Genomic DNA, 21,139 nt, shown 5'->3' on the forward strand with positions numbered 1-21,139 from the left:
CTAAACAGTGGTATATCTAGATCAGTGAAATGCTTATAACGTCTGATTGTAATTCATTGGTGAAGCATATCGAAAGCACTTAGGTCTCAGAAGTACTTGTATGTTGACCAGTATTTGAGTGGGAGAGATGATTCCCACCACCACATGTAATTTAAAAAAGAAAACACGGATTATGTCAAGTTGAAAGAACAATCAAGTATTCATTCATGGAGTTTGTAACTAGTCACAAAGGTCTAAGTATACTTTTTGAACATTGAGTTTGAACATAATGTTGCCTTTGCTGAATCAGATCACACTTCTGAATTTGTCAAACAAATATTTATCCATTCAAAAATATCAATATATCATTTTTTTCTTGTACATTGCTGAAAATTGGTTTTTAACAGTTGGAAAAATATTGACTGCCTTACTTAGGAATGATTGCTCTGTCAGGCTTAAAAATCCTGAAATGAAAACTGATTATTCGGGTGGACCTACTTGATCAAAATTGTGCTTGCTAGCAGGAAAACCAAAATCATCTCTCAGTCTGACTTCATTCTAATCAAGTTGCTAAATGTCTTAGTTTTGAGACATTAAGCTTGGATCAGTCTGGGTTGGTTGATGAGGTTTGTCCCTGAGCAAGGTGCTTAACTCCATTTGTCTTGGCATGATACAACATTTGTGTTGTTGTGCCTTTAAAAAAACATGAAGCAAATTAAACAAAACATTGGTTGTAACATTATTCTTGAACAGCTTTTAATGAAGCTTGAGCTCACAATTTGTCAGATTTCAAGGCAAGGCCAAAGTTTCTTAACTCCTCATCTTCACATTAAGGATGGGTGCTTGTCATGTAGATTAAAATTAAAACAAATGCAAAATCAGAGAATATTTGGGTACTGAAAGATTGATTGGTCCTTGTATAGAAGATGAGTTCATCTGAAAATACTACATGATAATATAATGTTTAATACATTTCAGGACTTTGCCATCGAAAAAATAGTTGAAACTCATGAACAGTGGACAAAATTAATAGGAAAGGAAGTGGATTGCTTGGGGATTGCATGGTAATGTATTACTGATGGTTGATGGAGATATTGTTCTCCTTGAAATTTAAAGAGGGATAATCTGACAGAATTTTAAAGAAATATATTGATGAATTTCAGAGAGGTTTTTATGCCATATCTGTGGAGAGGGCATATAGTCTTACCAGTTTTAGACATGATACATCTGTGTCAAATTTTGTTTCTGCTCAATCATTTTTTAAAGGACATAATGAATTTAAACCAAATTTAGTTATGAGGTTTTCATTTTGAAGACCTGTGTGAGATTATAACCATTTTTTCTGGCCAAATGTAATGGAGTTGCAACTCCTGTTTGACTAAAAAATTTGCCTTTCATCAGACCAACAACAGGATGATGTCACATATGTAAATACAAGGAATAAGCTAGGAGATATAACAGCTCAAAACTGTCATCCAAGTAAGCTCATGATCAAGATGATTCTGATTACTTGATGAAGAAAACAATATTAAATCTTTTCTCTTAGTAAACTCGCTCGGATTAATAGCTTCAAGGGATTATGTTATACAACTCCAATAAAGCAAAGGCTATTTGACAATATTTGTATTGTAACATTTTCAAAATACTGTATTTCATGTTATTTTTCGTACACGAGAAAATATTATTAATTTCAATGTACGAAAAATTATATGTAAAATAAATAATTATCATTTTGTGGTAATTACCGTGTAGGAAAAATAAAGGGATCATACCTGACAAGGCCTGTGGAACACACGACACTTGACAACCTAACGTACAAAACTAATGTATAAAATCGGTCTCATTCTGCTCAACTCCAGAAAAAATCTGTTGTTATTATGAGAGAGAGAGAGAGACAGAGAGAGAGAGAGAAATAAGAAAATAATCTTAATTGTTCAGTTACCTGTCAGTTGTGTTATTCTTTATGTAAACACTACAAGAGCACTATTATAGTCCATTGGCAATTAAAACCTGGTTGTAATTATGAGATCCATTGTCACTGTGCCACATGGCTATGCAGAGGTAATATACATGCTAATTAAATACGCTTGACCTTTAGCTTGGTCTTTTCTAGTAAATACTGGATTGAAGACCAGATTCACCTCTACAGATCAAATTAAGGAGGCTTTACGTAGGGAAATGAGGCTACCCATGGGGTATTGAAAATGTGTACAAGTCCATTAGCTCGAGAAAAATATTAATTTACTGATACGTGTTCTGAAGCCAGTTGAAAAAAGGGCAAATGATTTTGAGAGAGAGAGAGAGAACAACAGAGCAACTTGTATATAAAAATATTTTTGTATTATAAACATAGCATGTTATTTTCAAGGACATAATTTGTGATCCAACGTTGGACGAATGCACAAAACAAATACAAAAACATGATGCAATGAAACATTCATAATTGTCAAGAGTTTTACAAGTCTTCCAGCTCAAAACCTTCAAACCATTCACATCCTTCGTCACTGGAAAGACTTTCCAATGGAGCTGCATTGTCGCACCTTATGTAGTGGTCCTCTCTACCATTTAATACATTTGAAAGGCCAGTAACTTTGAAGCTACTGATTATCATGTCCTTTTTTTCTTTAATTCTTCATTGGCTTCAAAAATCCAGTCAGTCATCTGCTGCTTTGAAGGGGCTGGAATTTTTTCGGTTGCCTCCTCACCAGCTTCCCTGGTTGCAATATTTTTGGAAGTCTGGTCCTTCATGTACGTTGACCATTTCTTCCACAACAGTCCCTTGAAAGGCTTTTTTAGATACACATCCAGTGGCTGTAGTTTACTTGTGCATCCACTGGGGATTACTGCCATTGTTGTTCTGGATTTTTTCATGGAGTTTTTTTTACTCCATCAGTCAAATGGCCACGGAATGAATCCAACACTAGGAGAGAGGGTGTGCGCTTCGTGTGTACTTTCCAAACTTCTTCAATATAATCCAACATTAGGTGTTCATCCATCCATGCTTTTTGTTGAACTTTGACGACAACTCCCTTTGGGATTTTTAGATTTTTTAAATTTCTTTTTCCCCGAAAGATTATCATGGGTCGCGACATGTCACCAGATGCCAGGCATGTCAATACACAAGTTATATGGCGTTTGTCACTGCCGGTACCTCTAATACACACCTCTCTCGTTCCGACTCTATCAACTATCTTCCCTGGAACCAAGTTGAAATACACTGGGGTTTCGTCCATATAGCCAATTAAATATTCGTCAAATTCCTCATCCTCCCGCATCTTTCTTATATATCGGGTAAAGCACTCTTTTTTTTTCCTCTAGGTTTCGAGGTAGTTTTTGAGATATTGAAGTTCTACATCTCAGTGTGAGTCCATTTCGCTTGAAAAATCCATCAACCCATCCTCTTGAGCCCTGAAACTTTAGATTTTACTCCTGAATAACTGCAGTAGCATAATTTTGTAACATCTTAATTGTTACAGGCACGTGATGGTCCCGCATACAGAGTAACCAGGATAAAATTTCCTGCTCCTTCTCATGCGAATACGTCAAGGGTCGGCTGGCACCTGGAATAGATCCTTTCTTTGTCCTTTGAATATTTTTTGAAAAATCCATTTTCATCCAGCTTGATAAAGTGCTTGGTGTAAGGTGGTATTTTGCAGCTATGGGCCTAATTCCACATAGTTTTGCCTCCTCAGCAATTCTTATTTTATCGTTAATGTCCCATTTCGTATGCTTTCCTCTTACTGGTGACTTTGCAGTACCAGGAAACTGGCTTATATCCCTCATATCTTTGCTGTAGTCCAGCTTGTCTACTGCAGGCTCAGGAAATTTGTCAGCAACAATGGGCACCTTTTCAACAGTATCTTTGGGTATGATGGCATTATCTGCTGCATCAATATTTGATTTATACAGTTCAACATCATCTTTTACATTGGCGATCTCGGTAACTGAAGTAACAGACAAGTGATGGGTTTCACCTTTGTCTTTTCTGGGCCGTCCAGGTCCAGTTTTCCGCCTTTTGTTTGGTGGTTCAGTGCATTTAGGTGGTGGTGGGATAAAAGTCTCTCCCTTTGGCAGGGGTTTGAAGAAACTTAATAATGACATACCCAAGCATGAACAGACCAAGATCTTTGAAGATATTAACTATGGGCATACATAACACGAACTCACGCAGTCAATGACTTTTGCATTTATGATTAAAAGTAACTGGGTTTTTATAGTTTTTTTTACTGCATTACTATATTGAGCCAATAGGATTAATTGCCAAATGGTCTGTGGTCTTCGCGTCTTCCTTTATTGAGATATTATTTTTACTGGATAAATAAACTCCAATGGCTTCTGAACTCGCTTTCAAATGCGTGCTTTGCTTTATTACATCGACTGACGTAATCAAGAGCGCTCATTAACGACGCTGTCCAGCTGTTGATGAATAGCAGTATATATTGTAATGACAACAACAGAACAAATACATCAATCATTATATTTTCTTGCCAATACAAAAGACGAAGAAGGTCAATAAAATGAATGTGAATAGATTCTCATTTAATAAAACAGTTGCCCTTTCTGAGTAAGCTGAGCAACGGGCTTTCTACACACTTATAATTGGTGAATTCTTTGGAAATGTTTCTGTACATTTGAAACTTCAACACAGAAGGAGCATTTTTCGGATTTCTTGGAATTATTGTAATTGAAAGGACTTTTAGGAAACAAGAATTCATTCACCATGCTGTAAGTTAATTTAATTATTTCACTTCTGTATTTTGAGAAATAAATTAATTTCAATTATGCAAAACTTGTTTGTTTTGCTATTTCTTGTTGCGTAGATTAAGACAATGGAGTCGTAACATGGTATTGATGGCAAAAGTAAAAGATCAATGAGCAAAATTAACATACATGTATTACTTACCCCGCCTGGATTCATGTTTGGTGACACACTCCTTCTTCAAAAGATCTCAACCAGTTGAAAATGAATTGACGACTTGTGCCTCAGTTAAGAACATGCCCAAAGTTAGTCATTACTCATAACTTGCTTAGCAAAACAATACCCTGGTCATTTGATGTACCTAAATCGAACTTTGATCTATTTTTGAATCCGTTTGAAATGGGAACCTGTCTTCGGTTTTAACAAAATGAAATAAAAATAATGGATAAATAAAAAATAAAAATGCAACTAAACCAAAGATTTTATCTCTTATTCTAGGCTGTAAAATTTAAAGGGCAGTACATTTTTTTTTTCACATTGGCAAAAGTAAATCTTCACAGAAGATCGTTTTATGTACGAAAAATAATAGGATAACCAAAAAAATATTAAATTTTGTGTACAAAAAAATATGATAGAATTAATTAATTATTATTTTTATGGCTTGATGGTGTACGAAAAATTAACGGGTACGAAAAATAACATGAAATACGGTAGTGCTCATGTTTGTAAGTCTGCATTCACTCTCTAATGGAAAAATGTAAACCAAATCGGTTTTGAGTCCTAGTACTGTTAGTGGTATATGTGTTTTAATCCTTCCACTTTTAATACGCCTGCCTTTTTGTTAGTCCATTAACTTTTCTGCACAGTAACATCAGCTCTATAGTACCTGTCTTTGCCAAACTTTACAGGTAAGTTCTTCTTGATAAAGAAAGAAGCCTATCAAGTTTGGGTTAATAGGTCAAATATCAGGGTCTCTGACTGAAAGAAGAAAATGGTTCTTTATAAAACTGTTTGTTGTTGACTGTTTTCCGTCACCAAAGTTTGTTAATGACTTACATTTAGAGTTAGAAAGAAGCCTGTTAATTGGCATCATAAGGTGAAAGATGAAGGTCACTGCAGTAGAAAGAATAAAAATGGTTTTTACATAATATCTTTAGTTCATGACTGTTATGTATATTTGATTTAATTTATATTAGATTTAATTTAACTGTTTGTTTGTTAGTTTTATTTTTTTATATTTCATTACATGCTTCTGTAATGTAACTTTATTTACTGGATTTGATATTTCCAGAATAGAGATCAGTTCTGACTGATCTTTTTAAATTTATGACATAAACAATTTTTTAGTGACCTTGTATATAATGCCGACCTAGTTCCTGACCTTGATTCATAACCAGTAGGGTTCTGGTAAACAATTTTTAAAAAAAATTCTTTCCCAGAGTAAGAGCCATTGATTTTAGTTAAGGCCATACTGGTAGTATGTGATGTTAGGCATGTAAAATTCTTCTATTTTGTTCTAGAAAAATGACCATGTGACCCTCATCTGGGCATCTGTTTTGCATTGTAGTTAGACTTATTATTGATGTTTTAAGAAAGAATGGTCATTTGTGCCTTAACACTTGAGACGTCCGGGTGTTTTATGTTGTGTCCAGTTTGGGCTAACTATTTTATTTTCTTCAAATTATTTGGATTTCAAGTAATTGTTTTCTCTGGAAATACTAGTGCTCTAAATATTGGACAAGGACATTTATCAAAATTTATACAGAATTGAAAACCTGAAATGATATTTTCTATCATTCAACAAGAGACTGTTGACACTGCAGCACTTGACAGGTTACAACAGATGTCATTGTCTTCCATTTTGAATTTCATCAGGATTCAAACTCAGTTTTATTTAGGATTTTTTAATAATAGGACTTCTGTTTTTTAATTCTTTGATTAATTTTGGATTTGAAGTTGCAAGAGTGCAGCACATGCATCTTTAACGTTAAATAAGTAAGTTATTATCCTACTTTTTTTTACAGATGGTTGTAGATGTTGTAAATAGTTATGTATGCATTAAAGTTTTAAAAATCAGTATTTGTTCCAGAAAATCAGTATATTTATCATAATCAGTCAGTATTTTTGTGCTCTGGGATTGGCAGCTGTGAAATAATGGCTTCAGGACGACTTTAAATAAAGAACAAGATCATTGAGACACATTGGTTATTAATCTCCAGTGTCTACATAAAGGACTTTTAAACACTGGTGGGTGTATATATAATGTGCCATTCATGGTACATACTAATTCCAAGCTTAAGTCCATTGATAAGTAGCTCATCAAGTCAATCAACCAGCCAAACAATCAGTGATCCTCTACTGCTCTCCAGAATGAATACTTGTGACTGCTTGATGGCAACTTTGTGGATTAGGCACAGGATAATTCTGGTTTATTGCTTGCTGTAAACATGCAGTTCTTATTTTAAAATGTTGAATCAGTGAAGATTTTCACATCTGCAATCTTCATTTGACTGCTACATCAGTTGAATTAAATGAACTAAGATTCTCTTACCAATCAGATCTTTTGCTTATCTTGTTTTTAAAAGTGTCATAGGGACTAGCAGTGATGGTTTGACTATGTGGACATTGTAGTTTACTATCGTTTGGATGCAGTGCCAATTTGGGACATTTTCTTTTCACAGGCATGTAAGTCCATTAATTTTATGAATTAAGTCTGTACTTAATTCTCTCAAAGATTTAGTCTTGAACCCCTAAATTTTGGAAATGTTCTGGGTGAGAAAAAAAATTCTTCATTTATGCTGTAGTGTAGTAGTTAATTAGCTATAACCATTTTATCAGTGATTACTCCATATTGGAGGTGTAACAGCTGACGACATACATGTGTGAAGTAAATGCTGTATAAACCTGTCCGATGTCGTATTAGCAAACATTTCTATTTGTCTGTTGCTAAATATTATTAGTATCAAGTCTTTGGAATTATATAATGAGATATACATTGGTGCTTTATTCCTGCATCAACATGGAAATGTTGCATACTTTTCTACAAATGCATGAAAAATACACATACTGACACTCTAGAATAACCAGACTTTCCACATTCTTCTTGCTTGTTTGTGCACACTGTAAGATGTATGCTGGGCACTGGAACTTACCAGTACTATCAAGACAGTATGGACAGTAGTGGACCTAGCAGTCATGCTGACAATGGTCCTTACTCATGGATAGCTGGTGTTGGCCATTTATCAAATTGTTATGATGCACATGGATGTATGATCCTCCAAAAGGAGATATAAATGTTATAACTCTTGGCAAAATCATTAATAGTAGCAATTTCATGACTTGTAAAATAATTGATGTATTTCTAAATACTTAAAGGTATTGATTTCAATTGATTATGTGCAAAATAGTTGGCTGAAAGATAGATCAATAGATACGTAGATAATGGATTGAATTACCTGTTTACATACATAAATTCATACAGGGTAGTCATGCATGTGATTAAGGGACTTTACACAATCCTTTGAAGAGAAAATATAGGATGGTAGCTTGTCAATATAAAAGGGATGATGCAAACAGCTGCTACAATTCAGCTGTATAAGGGCTGTTCCATTTAAACATACATGGTACACAGGGAAGGCAGTTTTTAAAGAATATATATCCGTGTACTTTGATTTCATAGAGTTCATATTAAAATGATAAGAATTTTTTTAATTGCATCTATGGGTGAGTACCCCACTTTAAAAGTGCCTTCCCTGGGTCCCATTTATTTTTTAAAGGAACAGCCCTAATTAGTTTTTTAATATTTCAAAACCAGTTCTTAGCTCTGAAAAAAACCCGAAGTTGAATGACATGCTAAGCATGTTGAAATAATGTGGTTTCTTTTATTTTCATGGTTCCAATTTTCATGGTTTTGTATAAATAAATAAAAAACATTTTCATATGTACTTAAATTTGTGGAATTTCTAGTCAAAGTTTGCATATTCATAGATATTTCATTTCATGGATTAACTTTAACAAAGACCCAAAATAAATAATACAAAAGAAAACTACGCTGACAACAAACAGCAGTGGTATCGTTGGTTAAAGCAATACTGCCATATATATAAACACAAATGAAATACCTGTCAAGATCAATCACTTACACTAAGCAATAAAGGGAGACAATACTAAGTTAATTGATTATTGAAGTATGCTCTCAAAACACTTTCCAAAACAAAATCAGTGTAAACACTAAGAGTTAAAAGAAAGCAATGGGAAACTTAGTCTTGTGTCATCATTTTCTTTTTTAAAACACCATTAGTTACGGAATTTGGATAGTGTTTTCTATACCACAATCAGTATTTTACATGTATCATATATTGTAATTCAATATATATTGTGATTCTCATTTTAACATGGTTTGGTACATAACACAGCCAGCAGTAATGGACCCTGACTACCGAGTTCTAATGAAGGAGAGCTGCACTTAAGTTAAAAAATACCAGTATTTGTACATAAATGATGAAATGTAAGACAAGTTTATGATGTTATTCTTTGAGGAAAAATGTTGACAATAATTTTTGTAAGATTATTTGTCAGAAACATGATCTTTATCTTAAAATTCCTTTTAATATTTTGTTAAACACTATTATAAAAACAAAATTCATCTTTAAGCACTAAATGTCATCTATAACAATAAAAATTGCTTTGTATCATTTTTTGTGACGCAACTGGAACAATTCTATGATGCAGTATACTATAAGGCTTGTGTACATGTGATGACAGAATGCATTAGGTCTATTGAATTGGTTTGCAACCTTTGTGATCCTATTGTGCCTGCCACCACCCCCACCCCACCCCGATTTGGTCACATGCTGAGGTCAGGTAATTTGTTCTCAAATTGGCATGGACATGTGTGTCATATAGACACATTCCTAGTTTAGGGGTACATTTGTTCCTATAATGAGCTTCATTACCAATTATCCTTAATAAATCCTTAGATTTGTACAATGTAGTTATACATTTTTATACATCTGAACATGAAATTTTTTTAAATATGCAGGTGAGTGATTTGGAATAAAGCAAAGTTGTGCTTGAGTAGGTATATGGGGGGGGGGGGGCGAAAGAGACACACACAGAGACAGAGATAGATGTTGCCTTTATCTACACTGTAAAAGAGTTGCCAAAGTATGTGTTTCTTTAGGCATAGTTGCAGTCTGATGAGACTGGAAAATGTGCAGAGGAGCATGAAAGTATAAGGCAGTGTCTTTGTTTTCACAGATAAATTATAGGCAGATATGGTTTGATATAATTTAAGATGGAGGATAGAAGAAAGGCAGACATACACCATACAAAAGATGATTTATTTTTATAATATTTCTTTTTAAGTGAAAATGTGACAGTGGGAGGCAGCCCATACAGGATCTCACAAGAGGATGCTCAGCATGAAGTTGGCAAGGTAAATAATCAGTACATTTAACTGTTGACCCCTAGAGATTCTTTTCATTTTTGTCTGAAATAAGAGCAGGAAACCCATTCTGAATGCATCCAAACGCCTGTTTCCAAGAGATTTTTGCTTAGCTAAATGGTTAGGGATATAAACGCTGTTGGTTTTGATTGACTGTTTCCTTTGCGCACATGTGCAAAAGGGTGAAAATTGTTATGTTTTTTCCATATATTGGACCCACAATTTTTTTGTCCTGACCCCTTGTACCCCTAATATCAAACTTGTCCTGCTTTTTGCGAAGGTTCATCTGTCGATGTCCAGTTTGGAACAGTTTGCTTAAGATCTAAGGCCAAAAGTCCAATCAGAAAACAAACTTCATTTCCGAAATCTGTAGTTTTCAGGATAAAATAAAAAGGCATCAGCTGTAATTTTTAATGGCAGTAGAAAGTCTACATTATTTGATAACATTGGAGAACTACATCCTTATTTGCTGTAATGCCACCCACTTTGGTTAACTGTAAATGATGTTAACATTGCAGAGCTTGGAAGTATGGTACTTCATGATGCATAAACATGGCACATAGGGTTAACAAGTTAATTGTAACCTACACCGTTGGCGGTAGGATATAGAAACAGTTGATATTAATTTCTTTGAGAGATCCAATGATAATTTAATTGAATGGCTCTGGCAATAGCATACATGCCAACCATTACACTTTTGGCATAATCATTAAGCTTCTTTTCACTAAATTATGCCTTATGCTTAAATATATTCGAATTATGCGTTTTCAATATATCCCCCTCCCAAAAAATTAATAATTTGTTTTCTATTTTTATTAACATCCTGTTAATCCCACAGACAGAAAATATATAAATATATCTTCTATCCAACTACGACATAAGAGTATTCTTGTCCGTAGACTTCCATGCACTTTCCTAATAGTATTATGTTCTATTTATAGTAGCTGCTCTGTTTCCAAGAAACATGCTGGTTCTGCTTTCAAACTTTTGAACTCGGTTTTTATATATAGCAGCTGTATGGCTTAGTTAGGAGAGAACAGACTGGTTTTCTAATTTGTAATCTTTGCTTGCAGATTTTTTGTTCAAATTCATATCTGATATAGGACCAGTTTGTAGGTTATTGGCACTAAAAGTCGAGTCAGATTTGTTCTAGTTGATGCATGTGTTAGAGCAAAATGTTTTTTAAATAATTTCACCGATGGATTAGAAAAGATGAAAAATCTATTCAGAGATGAATACATGAATTACATATTACAGCGTTCCATTCTAGGGCAGCTTCACGTCCCTTGCAGGCTGTGTGGAAAGGATTTTAATATTGGCCATGGTGGTAAAACAAAGAAACATTGAATTAGCTCGTTTTTCTAACTCCAATACTAAGGTAACATCTTTGTCTTACTACAGCAGAACTAAATTGTGGACACAAATTTTATAAATGCAGAGGCGTTATGTACCAAGTTCTTAATAGAACATGGACTATCATTAGCAGTAGAAGACTACATTGGTCCTTTGATCCAACGGACGTTTCCTGAAAATATGCTTGTGCAAAAACAAAAACATCTAATATTGTTAGGTATTTAGCAGAATATACTTCACTTAAAATTGCAGAAGCCATGAAAATTGGTCCTTTTAGTATTGCAACAAACAGGAGTAGTGATTATGACAAATAATTGTACCCAGCCTGTGTAAGAGACTTTGACAACAAAAAGGGCAAAGTCAGAGTACTCTTCTTTCATTACCAGAATTAACAGTAGATTCCACTGGAGAAAACATTTTTGTTTTTATTTGCTTGATAATGCTTTGAATAAACATATGTTTGCAGAACTGTTTGGGGTTTTCAGCTGATACTGCATTAGTGATGACTAGAATTCATAAAGAAGTTGCATTCTATATTTTGAAAAATGTCTCCATCATTGTTCATATCAGATTGTCTCTGTGATATGATGCACCATGCTTCAGAAAAGGCTGCTGATAAATTAGAAGGAGAACGCCTGAAGTATCAAGTTGGCACTCTACCTGACAATGTACTTCATGCGGACAGAGTTGATTTTTTTCATCTTATTTCCCATCTAAAAGACCCAATAACTGGAAGATATAAATCTCATCTTCCTTGCCAGGTTATGAAAGGAATAGTTTTTTTTTTACCATTCTAATGCTGACTGAGAGATTGTTCAGCATTGTTAACAAAAGTAAAACTGAATTCAGATTCAGGTTCAGTAACCCAGCACTTAGTGCTCTATTGGAGTCTGTTGCTTTTTAAAGCTCAGAGTGTTGTATATGAAAACTTGAAGCAGTAATTGATGTTAAAAGTCCAGAGGGATAAATAAATCATTTTGTACATATGCTCATTGAATTTTATCATGTTATATGTGGATTACTCTTTTTCTTGTTGGATTACTCTTTTTGTCCACTTGGATTGCACTTTTCCTCACCAGGGGTTGGCATGTATGCAGTAGGACAGAATAGTCAGCATTCATCTCTTTAAAATTTCCTATGAATATTTTATTGTAACCCAGGGTTGGCAATGGGACATAAACACAGCAATCATTTCATTCAAATTTCCTATAATTCTTCACTTCAACAAGGCCTGACAAGTTGGGAATACATTTTGCTTACATTTCTTTGAGCTATGATCCTCGCTGGATGTAGAGCAAGTAAATTTGCTACAAAGCTTAATCTTGACAAGCTCTGAACCGATTCTTACCATATTTTACAGAATTATGGTCTGATTGATTTTTCAGTATATCACTGTTATATTCATGAAAGAAAATGTATTGCTTAAGTGGTCATGATTCTGGCAGTGTGCAACAGATATCTTCTTTCAGTTTTAGTTATATTGCAATTGTGAACACTAATATCAATGGGTATTCCAGTGGCTTTTAAACATTCTTGGAAACACAAAACAAAACAAATTCTCAACCAAATAGATTATGGGCTGTTCCAGTAAAACATGCCTGGGACCTAGGGAAGGCACATTTAATGTGGGCTACTCGCTCTGAGAAATCAAAGTATAATGGCATATGTGTTTTTAAAAAACTGCCTTCCCTGGGTACTATGTATGTTTAAATGGAACAGCCCCAGGAACACTTTCACATCAGTCTTTATTTGTTCACATTTGCTTTGAAGCTTTATCTTAGCCTGATATAATATGGTTATTATGTTTGGCAGATTTTATTCAAATTTTTATGGTCCTGCATTCATTGTTTAGTCTGTCAAGTACAACTGTCAGTCATCCTTGATTTAAATGTTATTTATTTGCAGAAGTCGATATGGAAAGTCCATACAATCAAAAAAAACATAAAAAGGATTAGCAATAAGCTTCAACATATTTCGAAATATCTCTTTTTTAAGAAAAATCTTTTTTTGATGATGTGACTGGTGCAAGTAATGAAGGCAGACATTGAAAAATGCAAATGAGGTCTCTTCTAAGCATTTCTAGTAGAAACACTATCATATACATGAAAGACAAAGTTAAAAAGGTCTGTGTTGAAGATGGGGTAGGTCAGCTTCAGGTGCATACATGCTGACCATTACGCTTTTGGGATAATCGTTACATTCTTTTTTCATGCAGTAAAAAATAAAATACAAATAAAGCAATAAAGAAATTTTTGTTGTGTTTATCATTTTATTATCGTCTCTTTAAATACATTCATATATAGTTGAGAATAATCTTATAAAGATGACTGCTGTGTAAGAATAGTAATTTACTTTGAAAGAAAAGTGTGCCAGATGTTAAACAAAGAAAGCTTAATGGTGTGACTTGTGGATATCATATGACTGAAAATGTTAAAGCAGATGGATCATTTAGAAGTTCAAAAGATCTCAGAAAAAAGGACAAATCAGTGCTGCATTACAATTTTAAAAGAATTGTGAGTGATGTAACACAGCATTCAGATTGAGAACATGATCATCATGCTCATTCTGGGATGGCGCTGGTTTTAAAAAAGTTGTAGCCCAAAAAATTGGCAACCTCAATATTTTGTTGCTAATTTTTAAAAAAATGTCGCAAGTTTCATAATACAGTACTGTCCTATTATCTCGACATCCTTGGGACCAAGGTAATATTGTCGACATAAGTGGATGTTTAGATATGTAAGGGGGGGGGGGGCTGAAAAGAAATCGAAATTTCACATATAAGTGAAATTTTTAAGAGATGACCTGTCGTCAGTGACTAGGATTTACGCAATGGAAAATGTGGAAATTTTGATTAAATGAAGAGAACTGGTCTGAAATACACTTGTATATTCACAACTTACATTTGTGCAGTACGCTACACAATGTGTTAAATAATATACATGCATATGAAAAGTTAGTGAACTTAAGTATTCGATCATATGTTAGAAAATTAATGCATCAGTCAAATCCTGTCAGAAACACAGCTAAAACATGTATGTAAAATGGTAGTTGTCATTTGATCTATATCCGATTGTCAAGAAACACGTTTCCAGAAACAATGCACTCTGATATTTATTATGTTGTTTATATGCTACATGTATTTGTACTTAAATTGGCCTAGATTTTGGTCAACCAGAGACGACTACCATGATGCCAAGACTACCAAGGGGATGAGGATATTCATAGGGAAATGAAAACGTGAACAAATTAAAAAGTTTCACATGCTTGTAAGATGTCGCACCTTCATTTAACTCAATGGCCAGATATCTATTGTTTCAAAATATCGGAACTTTATTGTCGGTTTTTAACCAACATTGGTAGCGATCATAAGCATTAGCTGTTTCTGCAAACAGGAAACTTTCACAGCACAAAAAATATGTTCCAATCACTATGAAAAATGAAACAATGCTTTTATTTAGGTTTGTTGCAGACTTTCTTTGATCAAAGGTGTTCAGATTGCTTTGATGAAGGTTAATGTGTTATTGAAGGCTCCACTAAAGGCCCTCTTTGAAGGACCAAACAAATGCCCATTTGTTATTGCTGTGGAAACATCAAATAATTGTACAACATTGATGGAGACAGAATTTTGTTTTCATTTGCTTTGTATATATACAGAACGATTGATGCTTAAAAGGTAATCTGTTTTCTTTGAAGTTTAAAGGAAAAAAATTGCCATCGTCTGATAGATTGTAGTCATTAAGTTCCCACCTTCAGAGTTGGTCGATTGTAGCCAGTGAGGTAGTGACTATTTGGGTTATATTACATCACAGAGTACTAAGGCCAAACATCAGTATAAGTGGATTATGATATAGCAATGCCATGTCAGGGTGGTTTGTCAATATGAACAAAGGATTTGTTTATGTAACTATAGATTTCATTGCAATTTTATATCCAAGTTTACAGCTTCCTGTCATGATGCTTTGAATTTCTCAATTCCAAACCCAAGACTGTATATACAGTTTTTAACATCCAAACATGTTGTTGCTAAAAAGATTGCCAGGTGGTATATTTTGTCACCAATAAGGAAAAAAATCGCAATTTGCAACATTGGCAAAGCCCAGCGCAATCCCTGCTCATTGCAGAATTCACGACTTCACAAACTTTCTGTGAAAGTTTTACATACATACTAGTTAAAGTGATAGTTGAATATAAATAGTTTGTCAGTATATTTTTTGTTTGTATTCTGGTTTTAATCCACATGCAATTTGCCCATTTGTGACAAGAATTTTGAGCAGTTGCAAAACCAGGTTAGTGGCTAAAATAAATGTAAGTTTTTCATACACTGTACTGTAATTATGGAATGTAATATATGGATTTTTATACTCAGATTACACTTTTTGGACACTTGTATTAGCAATAATAACATTTATACCTCATGGTTGGCATGTATGCAGATGTTATAGAGGGAATAACTAAGATGTATCATGCTAGTGTGAATATACAGTATGCGCATTGCAGATATGTCACAAACTGGATATAATGGTTGTCATTGCTATCCATGTCATGAGACTTGTAATGCACAGATCAAGTTGTATTGCCCCAACTGGAATTTTGCAGCAATTGTGATAGTGGATGTCTGTGACGTCACATGAAGCAGCTGTCTACTTAGCTACAGCAGTTGATGCAGAACACTTTTTTTAAAGCTGAACACAACACCTTTCAACATCCAAATATTCATCCACAAAAACGCATTAACATAAAATTATTACTAGAGATGAAATATGCATTTATGAGTAAAGAATCCGATGAGAATATTTGGATGCTTCACAAAATTAAGTTTAATGGTACAATGATTCTAATAACTGTGGCAGAGAGAGATATTCTGCTTTTAAAATAAAAAGAAAGATAACACGTGTATGTTAACAGGTTAATATGATAAGGATAAAGACATTGAAGCTATCTGGAACATGATTGCATGGACTAGTCAGTTAATTAAAAAAATATGAGAAACAGGGTGATCTTTATTTATTCTGTTAGCCACTTTATAGTTCTTTGCTTAATATATTCATTTGCATACTGATGTATATTATTTAGTCCAGGTTCTAGGTAGCACTTCTGCATCAAATATACCTGTGTACTTTTCCCCTTAGATCTGGAGAGCTAGAGTACTAGACATGTATTTAGATTTACCATAAACCTACTGTTCATAAAATAACCCTGCTAAGTGCATACTGCTGTATTCCTATATTAACAGTTTTTATATGATACATGAACATTGAAATACTGTTGGCAGCATAATAGAAAAGAGTGATTTCTTTACTGTTGGTAGGTCAAGTGATAAAAAAATCAGTTTGTTTTAATAAACTCTCAAACTCATACAGATATTTAAAAAAATGATGATAATGATGATTAACATCACATTCATCTTTTGAAATCCAGCTGAAATACCTACTATTATGCAAACTTAGTTGTGAAATGACTTACAGCAATGTATTTACTGTAAAATAAAGAGTCTTTAGTATTTCCACATCATTTATTTTTTGTTCAAAAGTGGAATATTTTTTTTAATTCTTTGGCTTGTGTTTGAAATTATACTGTGTTACACATAAAGTAAACAATAATACCTTGTATATCGACCCAAATTATTAATCAACATGTTTGCCAATGGTGTAAAATTTTTGTCTACTTGTACATGCAAAGTTGCTCTTAATATGTGGCTCCATATTTAATGACATTCAACAGCAATCATTGGTTGAAGTTCTTTATGTACTCTGAACTGGTGGTTGGGGAGGTTTTGGTTTCCAGTGCTATAAATCCAAATTATTTTCTTTTTATTTGAGCCTTTGGAATTAATTATAGGATTGTCAAAAAAAAATAACTGTTCATTTTGATTATTGCAGCAGTAGCAATTATCATTGTGATGTCATTGGGCAATGTTGCATGGAAGGTTTCCTGGTCAGGTAGGCAGTAGGCTTACTCCATATTTGACAACCATCTGTGATGTTGTTTAAAGAATTTGATCTCTCTTTTTGTAACTGTAATTCAATCTTAAATTACCTTCTTGGGTTTAAAAGTCGATAAAACTGGTTCTGAAACTGACAAAAACTGGTTCTGAAACTGACAATATTTATATTGGAATCATCTTCATTTCCTCCATCATACTGCTCTGGTCGCCTAGTGGAGGTCGTGGGTTCGATCCCTGGCCGAGTCATACCAGAGACTTACAAAAATTGTACTAACAACTGCCTTGCTTGGCGCTCAGCATTAAGAGGTTAGTGTTAGGACTGGTCGGCCTGGTGTCAGGATAATGTGACTGGGTGGGACATCATGCTACATGTCTGCGGCATGATGCCCCAGTGCTAGACATCACTATAAACTGCCACACTGCAGACATTGTAGCGATATGACTGAAACATTGCTAAAGCTACGTTCAAATCCAAGTCACACACACACTCTTCCATCATGTTTAAGGTTTTGTACTAGAGATGAAATTGATATTTGCATCTTAAATTACTGTCATATGTATTTTTAATCAGTATGAATTTCAGATGGGAGACTTTAATGTGAGAGCTAGTACCATCAATGATTATTTGGGAAAAAATGAGTTCGTTCTCAAACACTTCAAATTTTTATTCCAATTACGTTAACTTTTTCAATGTTTTTGCACAAATTCTCAATGAGTACAGTTTAAGAAAAGAGTAATACTAGATCAGTAAATTAATACCATTATGAAAATACTGATGGACTTGTGTAGAAATCAAAATCTTATACTAAATGAAAAACATGATGACAATTTGTATCTTGGTACTCCAACTTTTCAGAATAATCTGTCTTTGACTATTTTGTTCTTTCTAACAATGTTCTGAAGTATAATAATGCAGACACCAACTTTTTACAGTTAGTTGCTCCTTGTTAATTACTAATTTTAGTTTTTACCATGAAACTAAGCAAATTTTTACCTGTTTACAATACATTATCACAAAACTGAGATGGCATGGAAATAGAAAGGGTGTGACTAGTCATGTGTGAATGATCTAATTTCCCACTAAAATCCCAGTGAGACTGAACCTGCTCAAACAGTTGCAGTCACAAGTTTTCATCCTTCCTGAACAGGCTTCTTCATGACAGACTCTTGTCAGGAAAGCCTTACGAAGAAAAAAACTTGAAACTTCAGTTGTGGAAAGAATCTTGTGCACTCGAAAGCTATCCACTTTGAAGGCTTATGAGGGAAAGTGGCACATTTTCAGGAACTAGTGCAAGGTCAGAAGTTGTCCTATTGAGTTTGTCAGTCTCACATCGTGCTGTCTTTTTTTTCTTTGTCTTTTTGATGAGCAAGAGTTAGCTCCAAGTACTATCAAAGGCTACCACTTCATGATATTCAATGTTCTGAGGTGTCAATACAAAGAAAATAATGGTCATGATAAAGGTCTGTCAGACCTGCTTGCCAATTTCAATTATCTCAGCCTGTTTCCTAAATGGACTTTTTAGTGGGTTTTGACATGGCTCAACTTTAATCAGTTCAAGTCTTTACTAAACTTAAACCACTATCTTTCAAGACATGCATTCTGATAGCTTTAGCTTCATCATGCAGGGTGAATGAGTTACATGCCTTTTCAATGGACTTTGACGATCTCCAGTTCAGATTAGCATGCCTGCCATATTCCCAGACAGTGTTCATTTTTTCTCTCTCAGTGTTTTATCAACACAAATCAACTGCAAATAGGAGCGCATGTTTAATATTGTCTTCCTTTTTCCTGGCTAAAATCATCCTGAAAAGCATTTGTCAATTAATAGTTAGTATTTAAACAAGATTGATTTAATGAATAATAATAAAGAGAACTAATCTGAATGTTCAATTCAACATAACGAATAAGTTTCATACAGATGATGCTCCGATTTGATGGAAGTTGTACACTCGAGAGTGCTTATATCAATATATTGTTTGCAGTATATGCAAAGAATTAGTTCTCCCCTTGTTGCCATGTTTTCCAAAGTAGAACTCGTGTCAAACCAGATTTCTGAGTTTTGAAATTTAATTTTGCTGGGCTTGTTTGCTTTGCTAATAGCTTATTGCTTCCTGAATCACCTCACAAATGAATAACATTTGAATACTGTTCAGACAACTGAAATAATCTTGCTTTGAATTTTATACATAAAGTAAAATCAGTCTTCAAGGAAACATTGCTGCTGTTTATTAACTTGCAATAATCTTTAATACAGATGACTTAAACATTCACATTCAGGGCAGTGATATGTAATAACTTGTTCTTCAGTACATATCTAGCATCTCTTTGATTTTTCTTTAACTTGAAATGAATTGGTTGTTCCACTTCATAAACTTTACCTATGCAAATTAGCACAATGGGCTCACTGACAGAAGTCTTCATGGTACTTGTCACACTAGCTATTGTCAAGCAATTAAGTTATGTGTGAAATTGTGGCTGTTTATTTATGACCTCTTTATCTTTTAATTGCCCTTATTTAAACTGCTCCAACTATAACATTTAGGTCGAATCAGGACTGTTTAATGTTAATGCAGGTTTATGTTACAGGCATATATTGAAGTGAAGGTTTTTTTTGTTGTTGAAGATACTGAAAATTATGGGGTTTTTGAAGCATGGCTATGTTGGGTTTTGGGAGTAATTTTTTTAATAGTTTTTTTAGCTTGTCTTGTCATGCTGTGGCGGATATGAATTAGATGGTTTCATGGTCCTATCGATGCAACCAGGCTTTGTAGCTTAGAATAGGTTGCTTTCAGCAAGCAATGAAAGAAAGGTCATATGCTCTTTCTCTTCAGTTGATACATCAAGACATGTGTGATGCAATAACATGTCTGTTTTCACAAGCATTACTTGAAGGTCGTGGAAAAAAGTTGTGAGCATGTTGTCTCTTTGTTCTGGTGAATGCCAGAAAGAGGATGTGAGCCCTAGCATTGTAGCTTGAGTGATGAATATGATTGACATAACTAAAATCTCAAAATATTGATATACCTTTTTGAGGATTTGAACTCATGAGATTAGAGCAATCTCTGCAGATACCGTATTCAAAAATAACTTTTTGATCCAAGACATAATAATAGAACCTTTTGGCTGGCATGCAGAATTAACCTAGCCTAGGTTTTGTCTCCATGATCTAGCTTAACAGAGATACAAATTGTATCTGGTAGTTTAAGCGGGTACAGCCCAGATGACCACTAGGCCCAGTTGACATAGCACAACCTCTTTAAAGGCGTTAGTTTTTCTCTTTCACTGGATTCACCAAGAATGTTATCAGTAAGAAAAATTCATTATTTTCTTCATACCTATGTATGGTCATCACAGTTTGTGTGACTGTCATTGGTGCAGTCCTCAAGTTACAAGAGCAGTTGTCCTTTTTAAAGTGAGCAATTCTTCCCACAGTCATGTTAGATGTAGGCTGCTCAGCATTTGCTCATGATATTACATATTCTCCCAACATTAATATGATGTGGGAATGCATTAAAGGATAAAGCAGACTATTTTTGGGGGTAAATTATGTTTTTCTGAGAATACTTGCCTGATCATATTATTATTAAGCCGCCCAACAACACCTTACAGATGCGAGCATCCTTGTTGATGTATCAATCATTTTAAACTGGTTTACAACCAGTGCCATATTCCAGTGGTAATGAAAGGTAATGGATAAGAGATTTTTTTCCCTTCATC

The 21,139-nt window shown here is 34.2% G+C and overlaps 1 protein-coding gene across 2 annotated transcripts in view; it reads left to right on the forward strand.

The window, feature by feature from the left end:
• The window catches only part of LOC149802615 (uncharacterized), a 101,387-nt gene that overhangs the window by 60,305 nt on the left and 19,943 nt on the right, over positions 1–21,139 (forward strand). For both annotated transcript variants that reach the window (XM_089951924.1, XM_089951925.1), the window contains exons 9-10: positions 958–1,043; positions 10,046–10,115. In XM_089951924.1, the coding sequence (XP_089808050.1) occupies positions 958–1,043; positions 10,046–10,115 (156 nt within the window). The remainder of the gene's footprint in view (positions 1–957; positions 1,044–10,045; positions 10,116–21,139) is intronic.

This window comes from Sinohyriopsis cumingii, chromosome 3 (assembly GCF_028554795.1).
Source record: "Sinohyriopsis cumingii isolate HCF-2022 chromosome 3, ASM2855479v2, whole genome shotgun sequence".
NCBI classification, from domain to species: Eukaryota; Metazoa; Mollusca; class Bivalvia; order Unionida; family Unionidae; genus Sinohyriopsis; species Sinohyriopsis cumingii.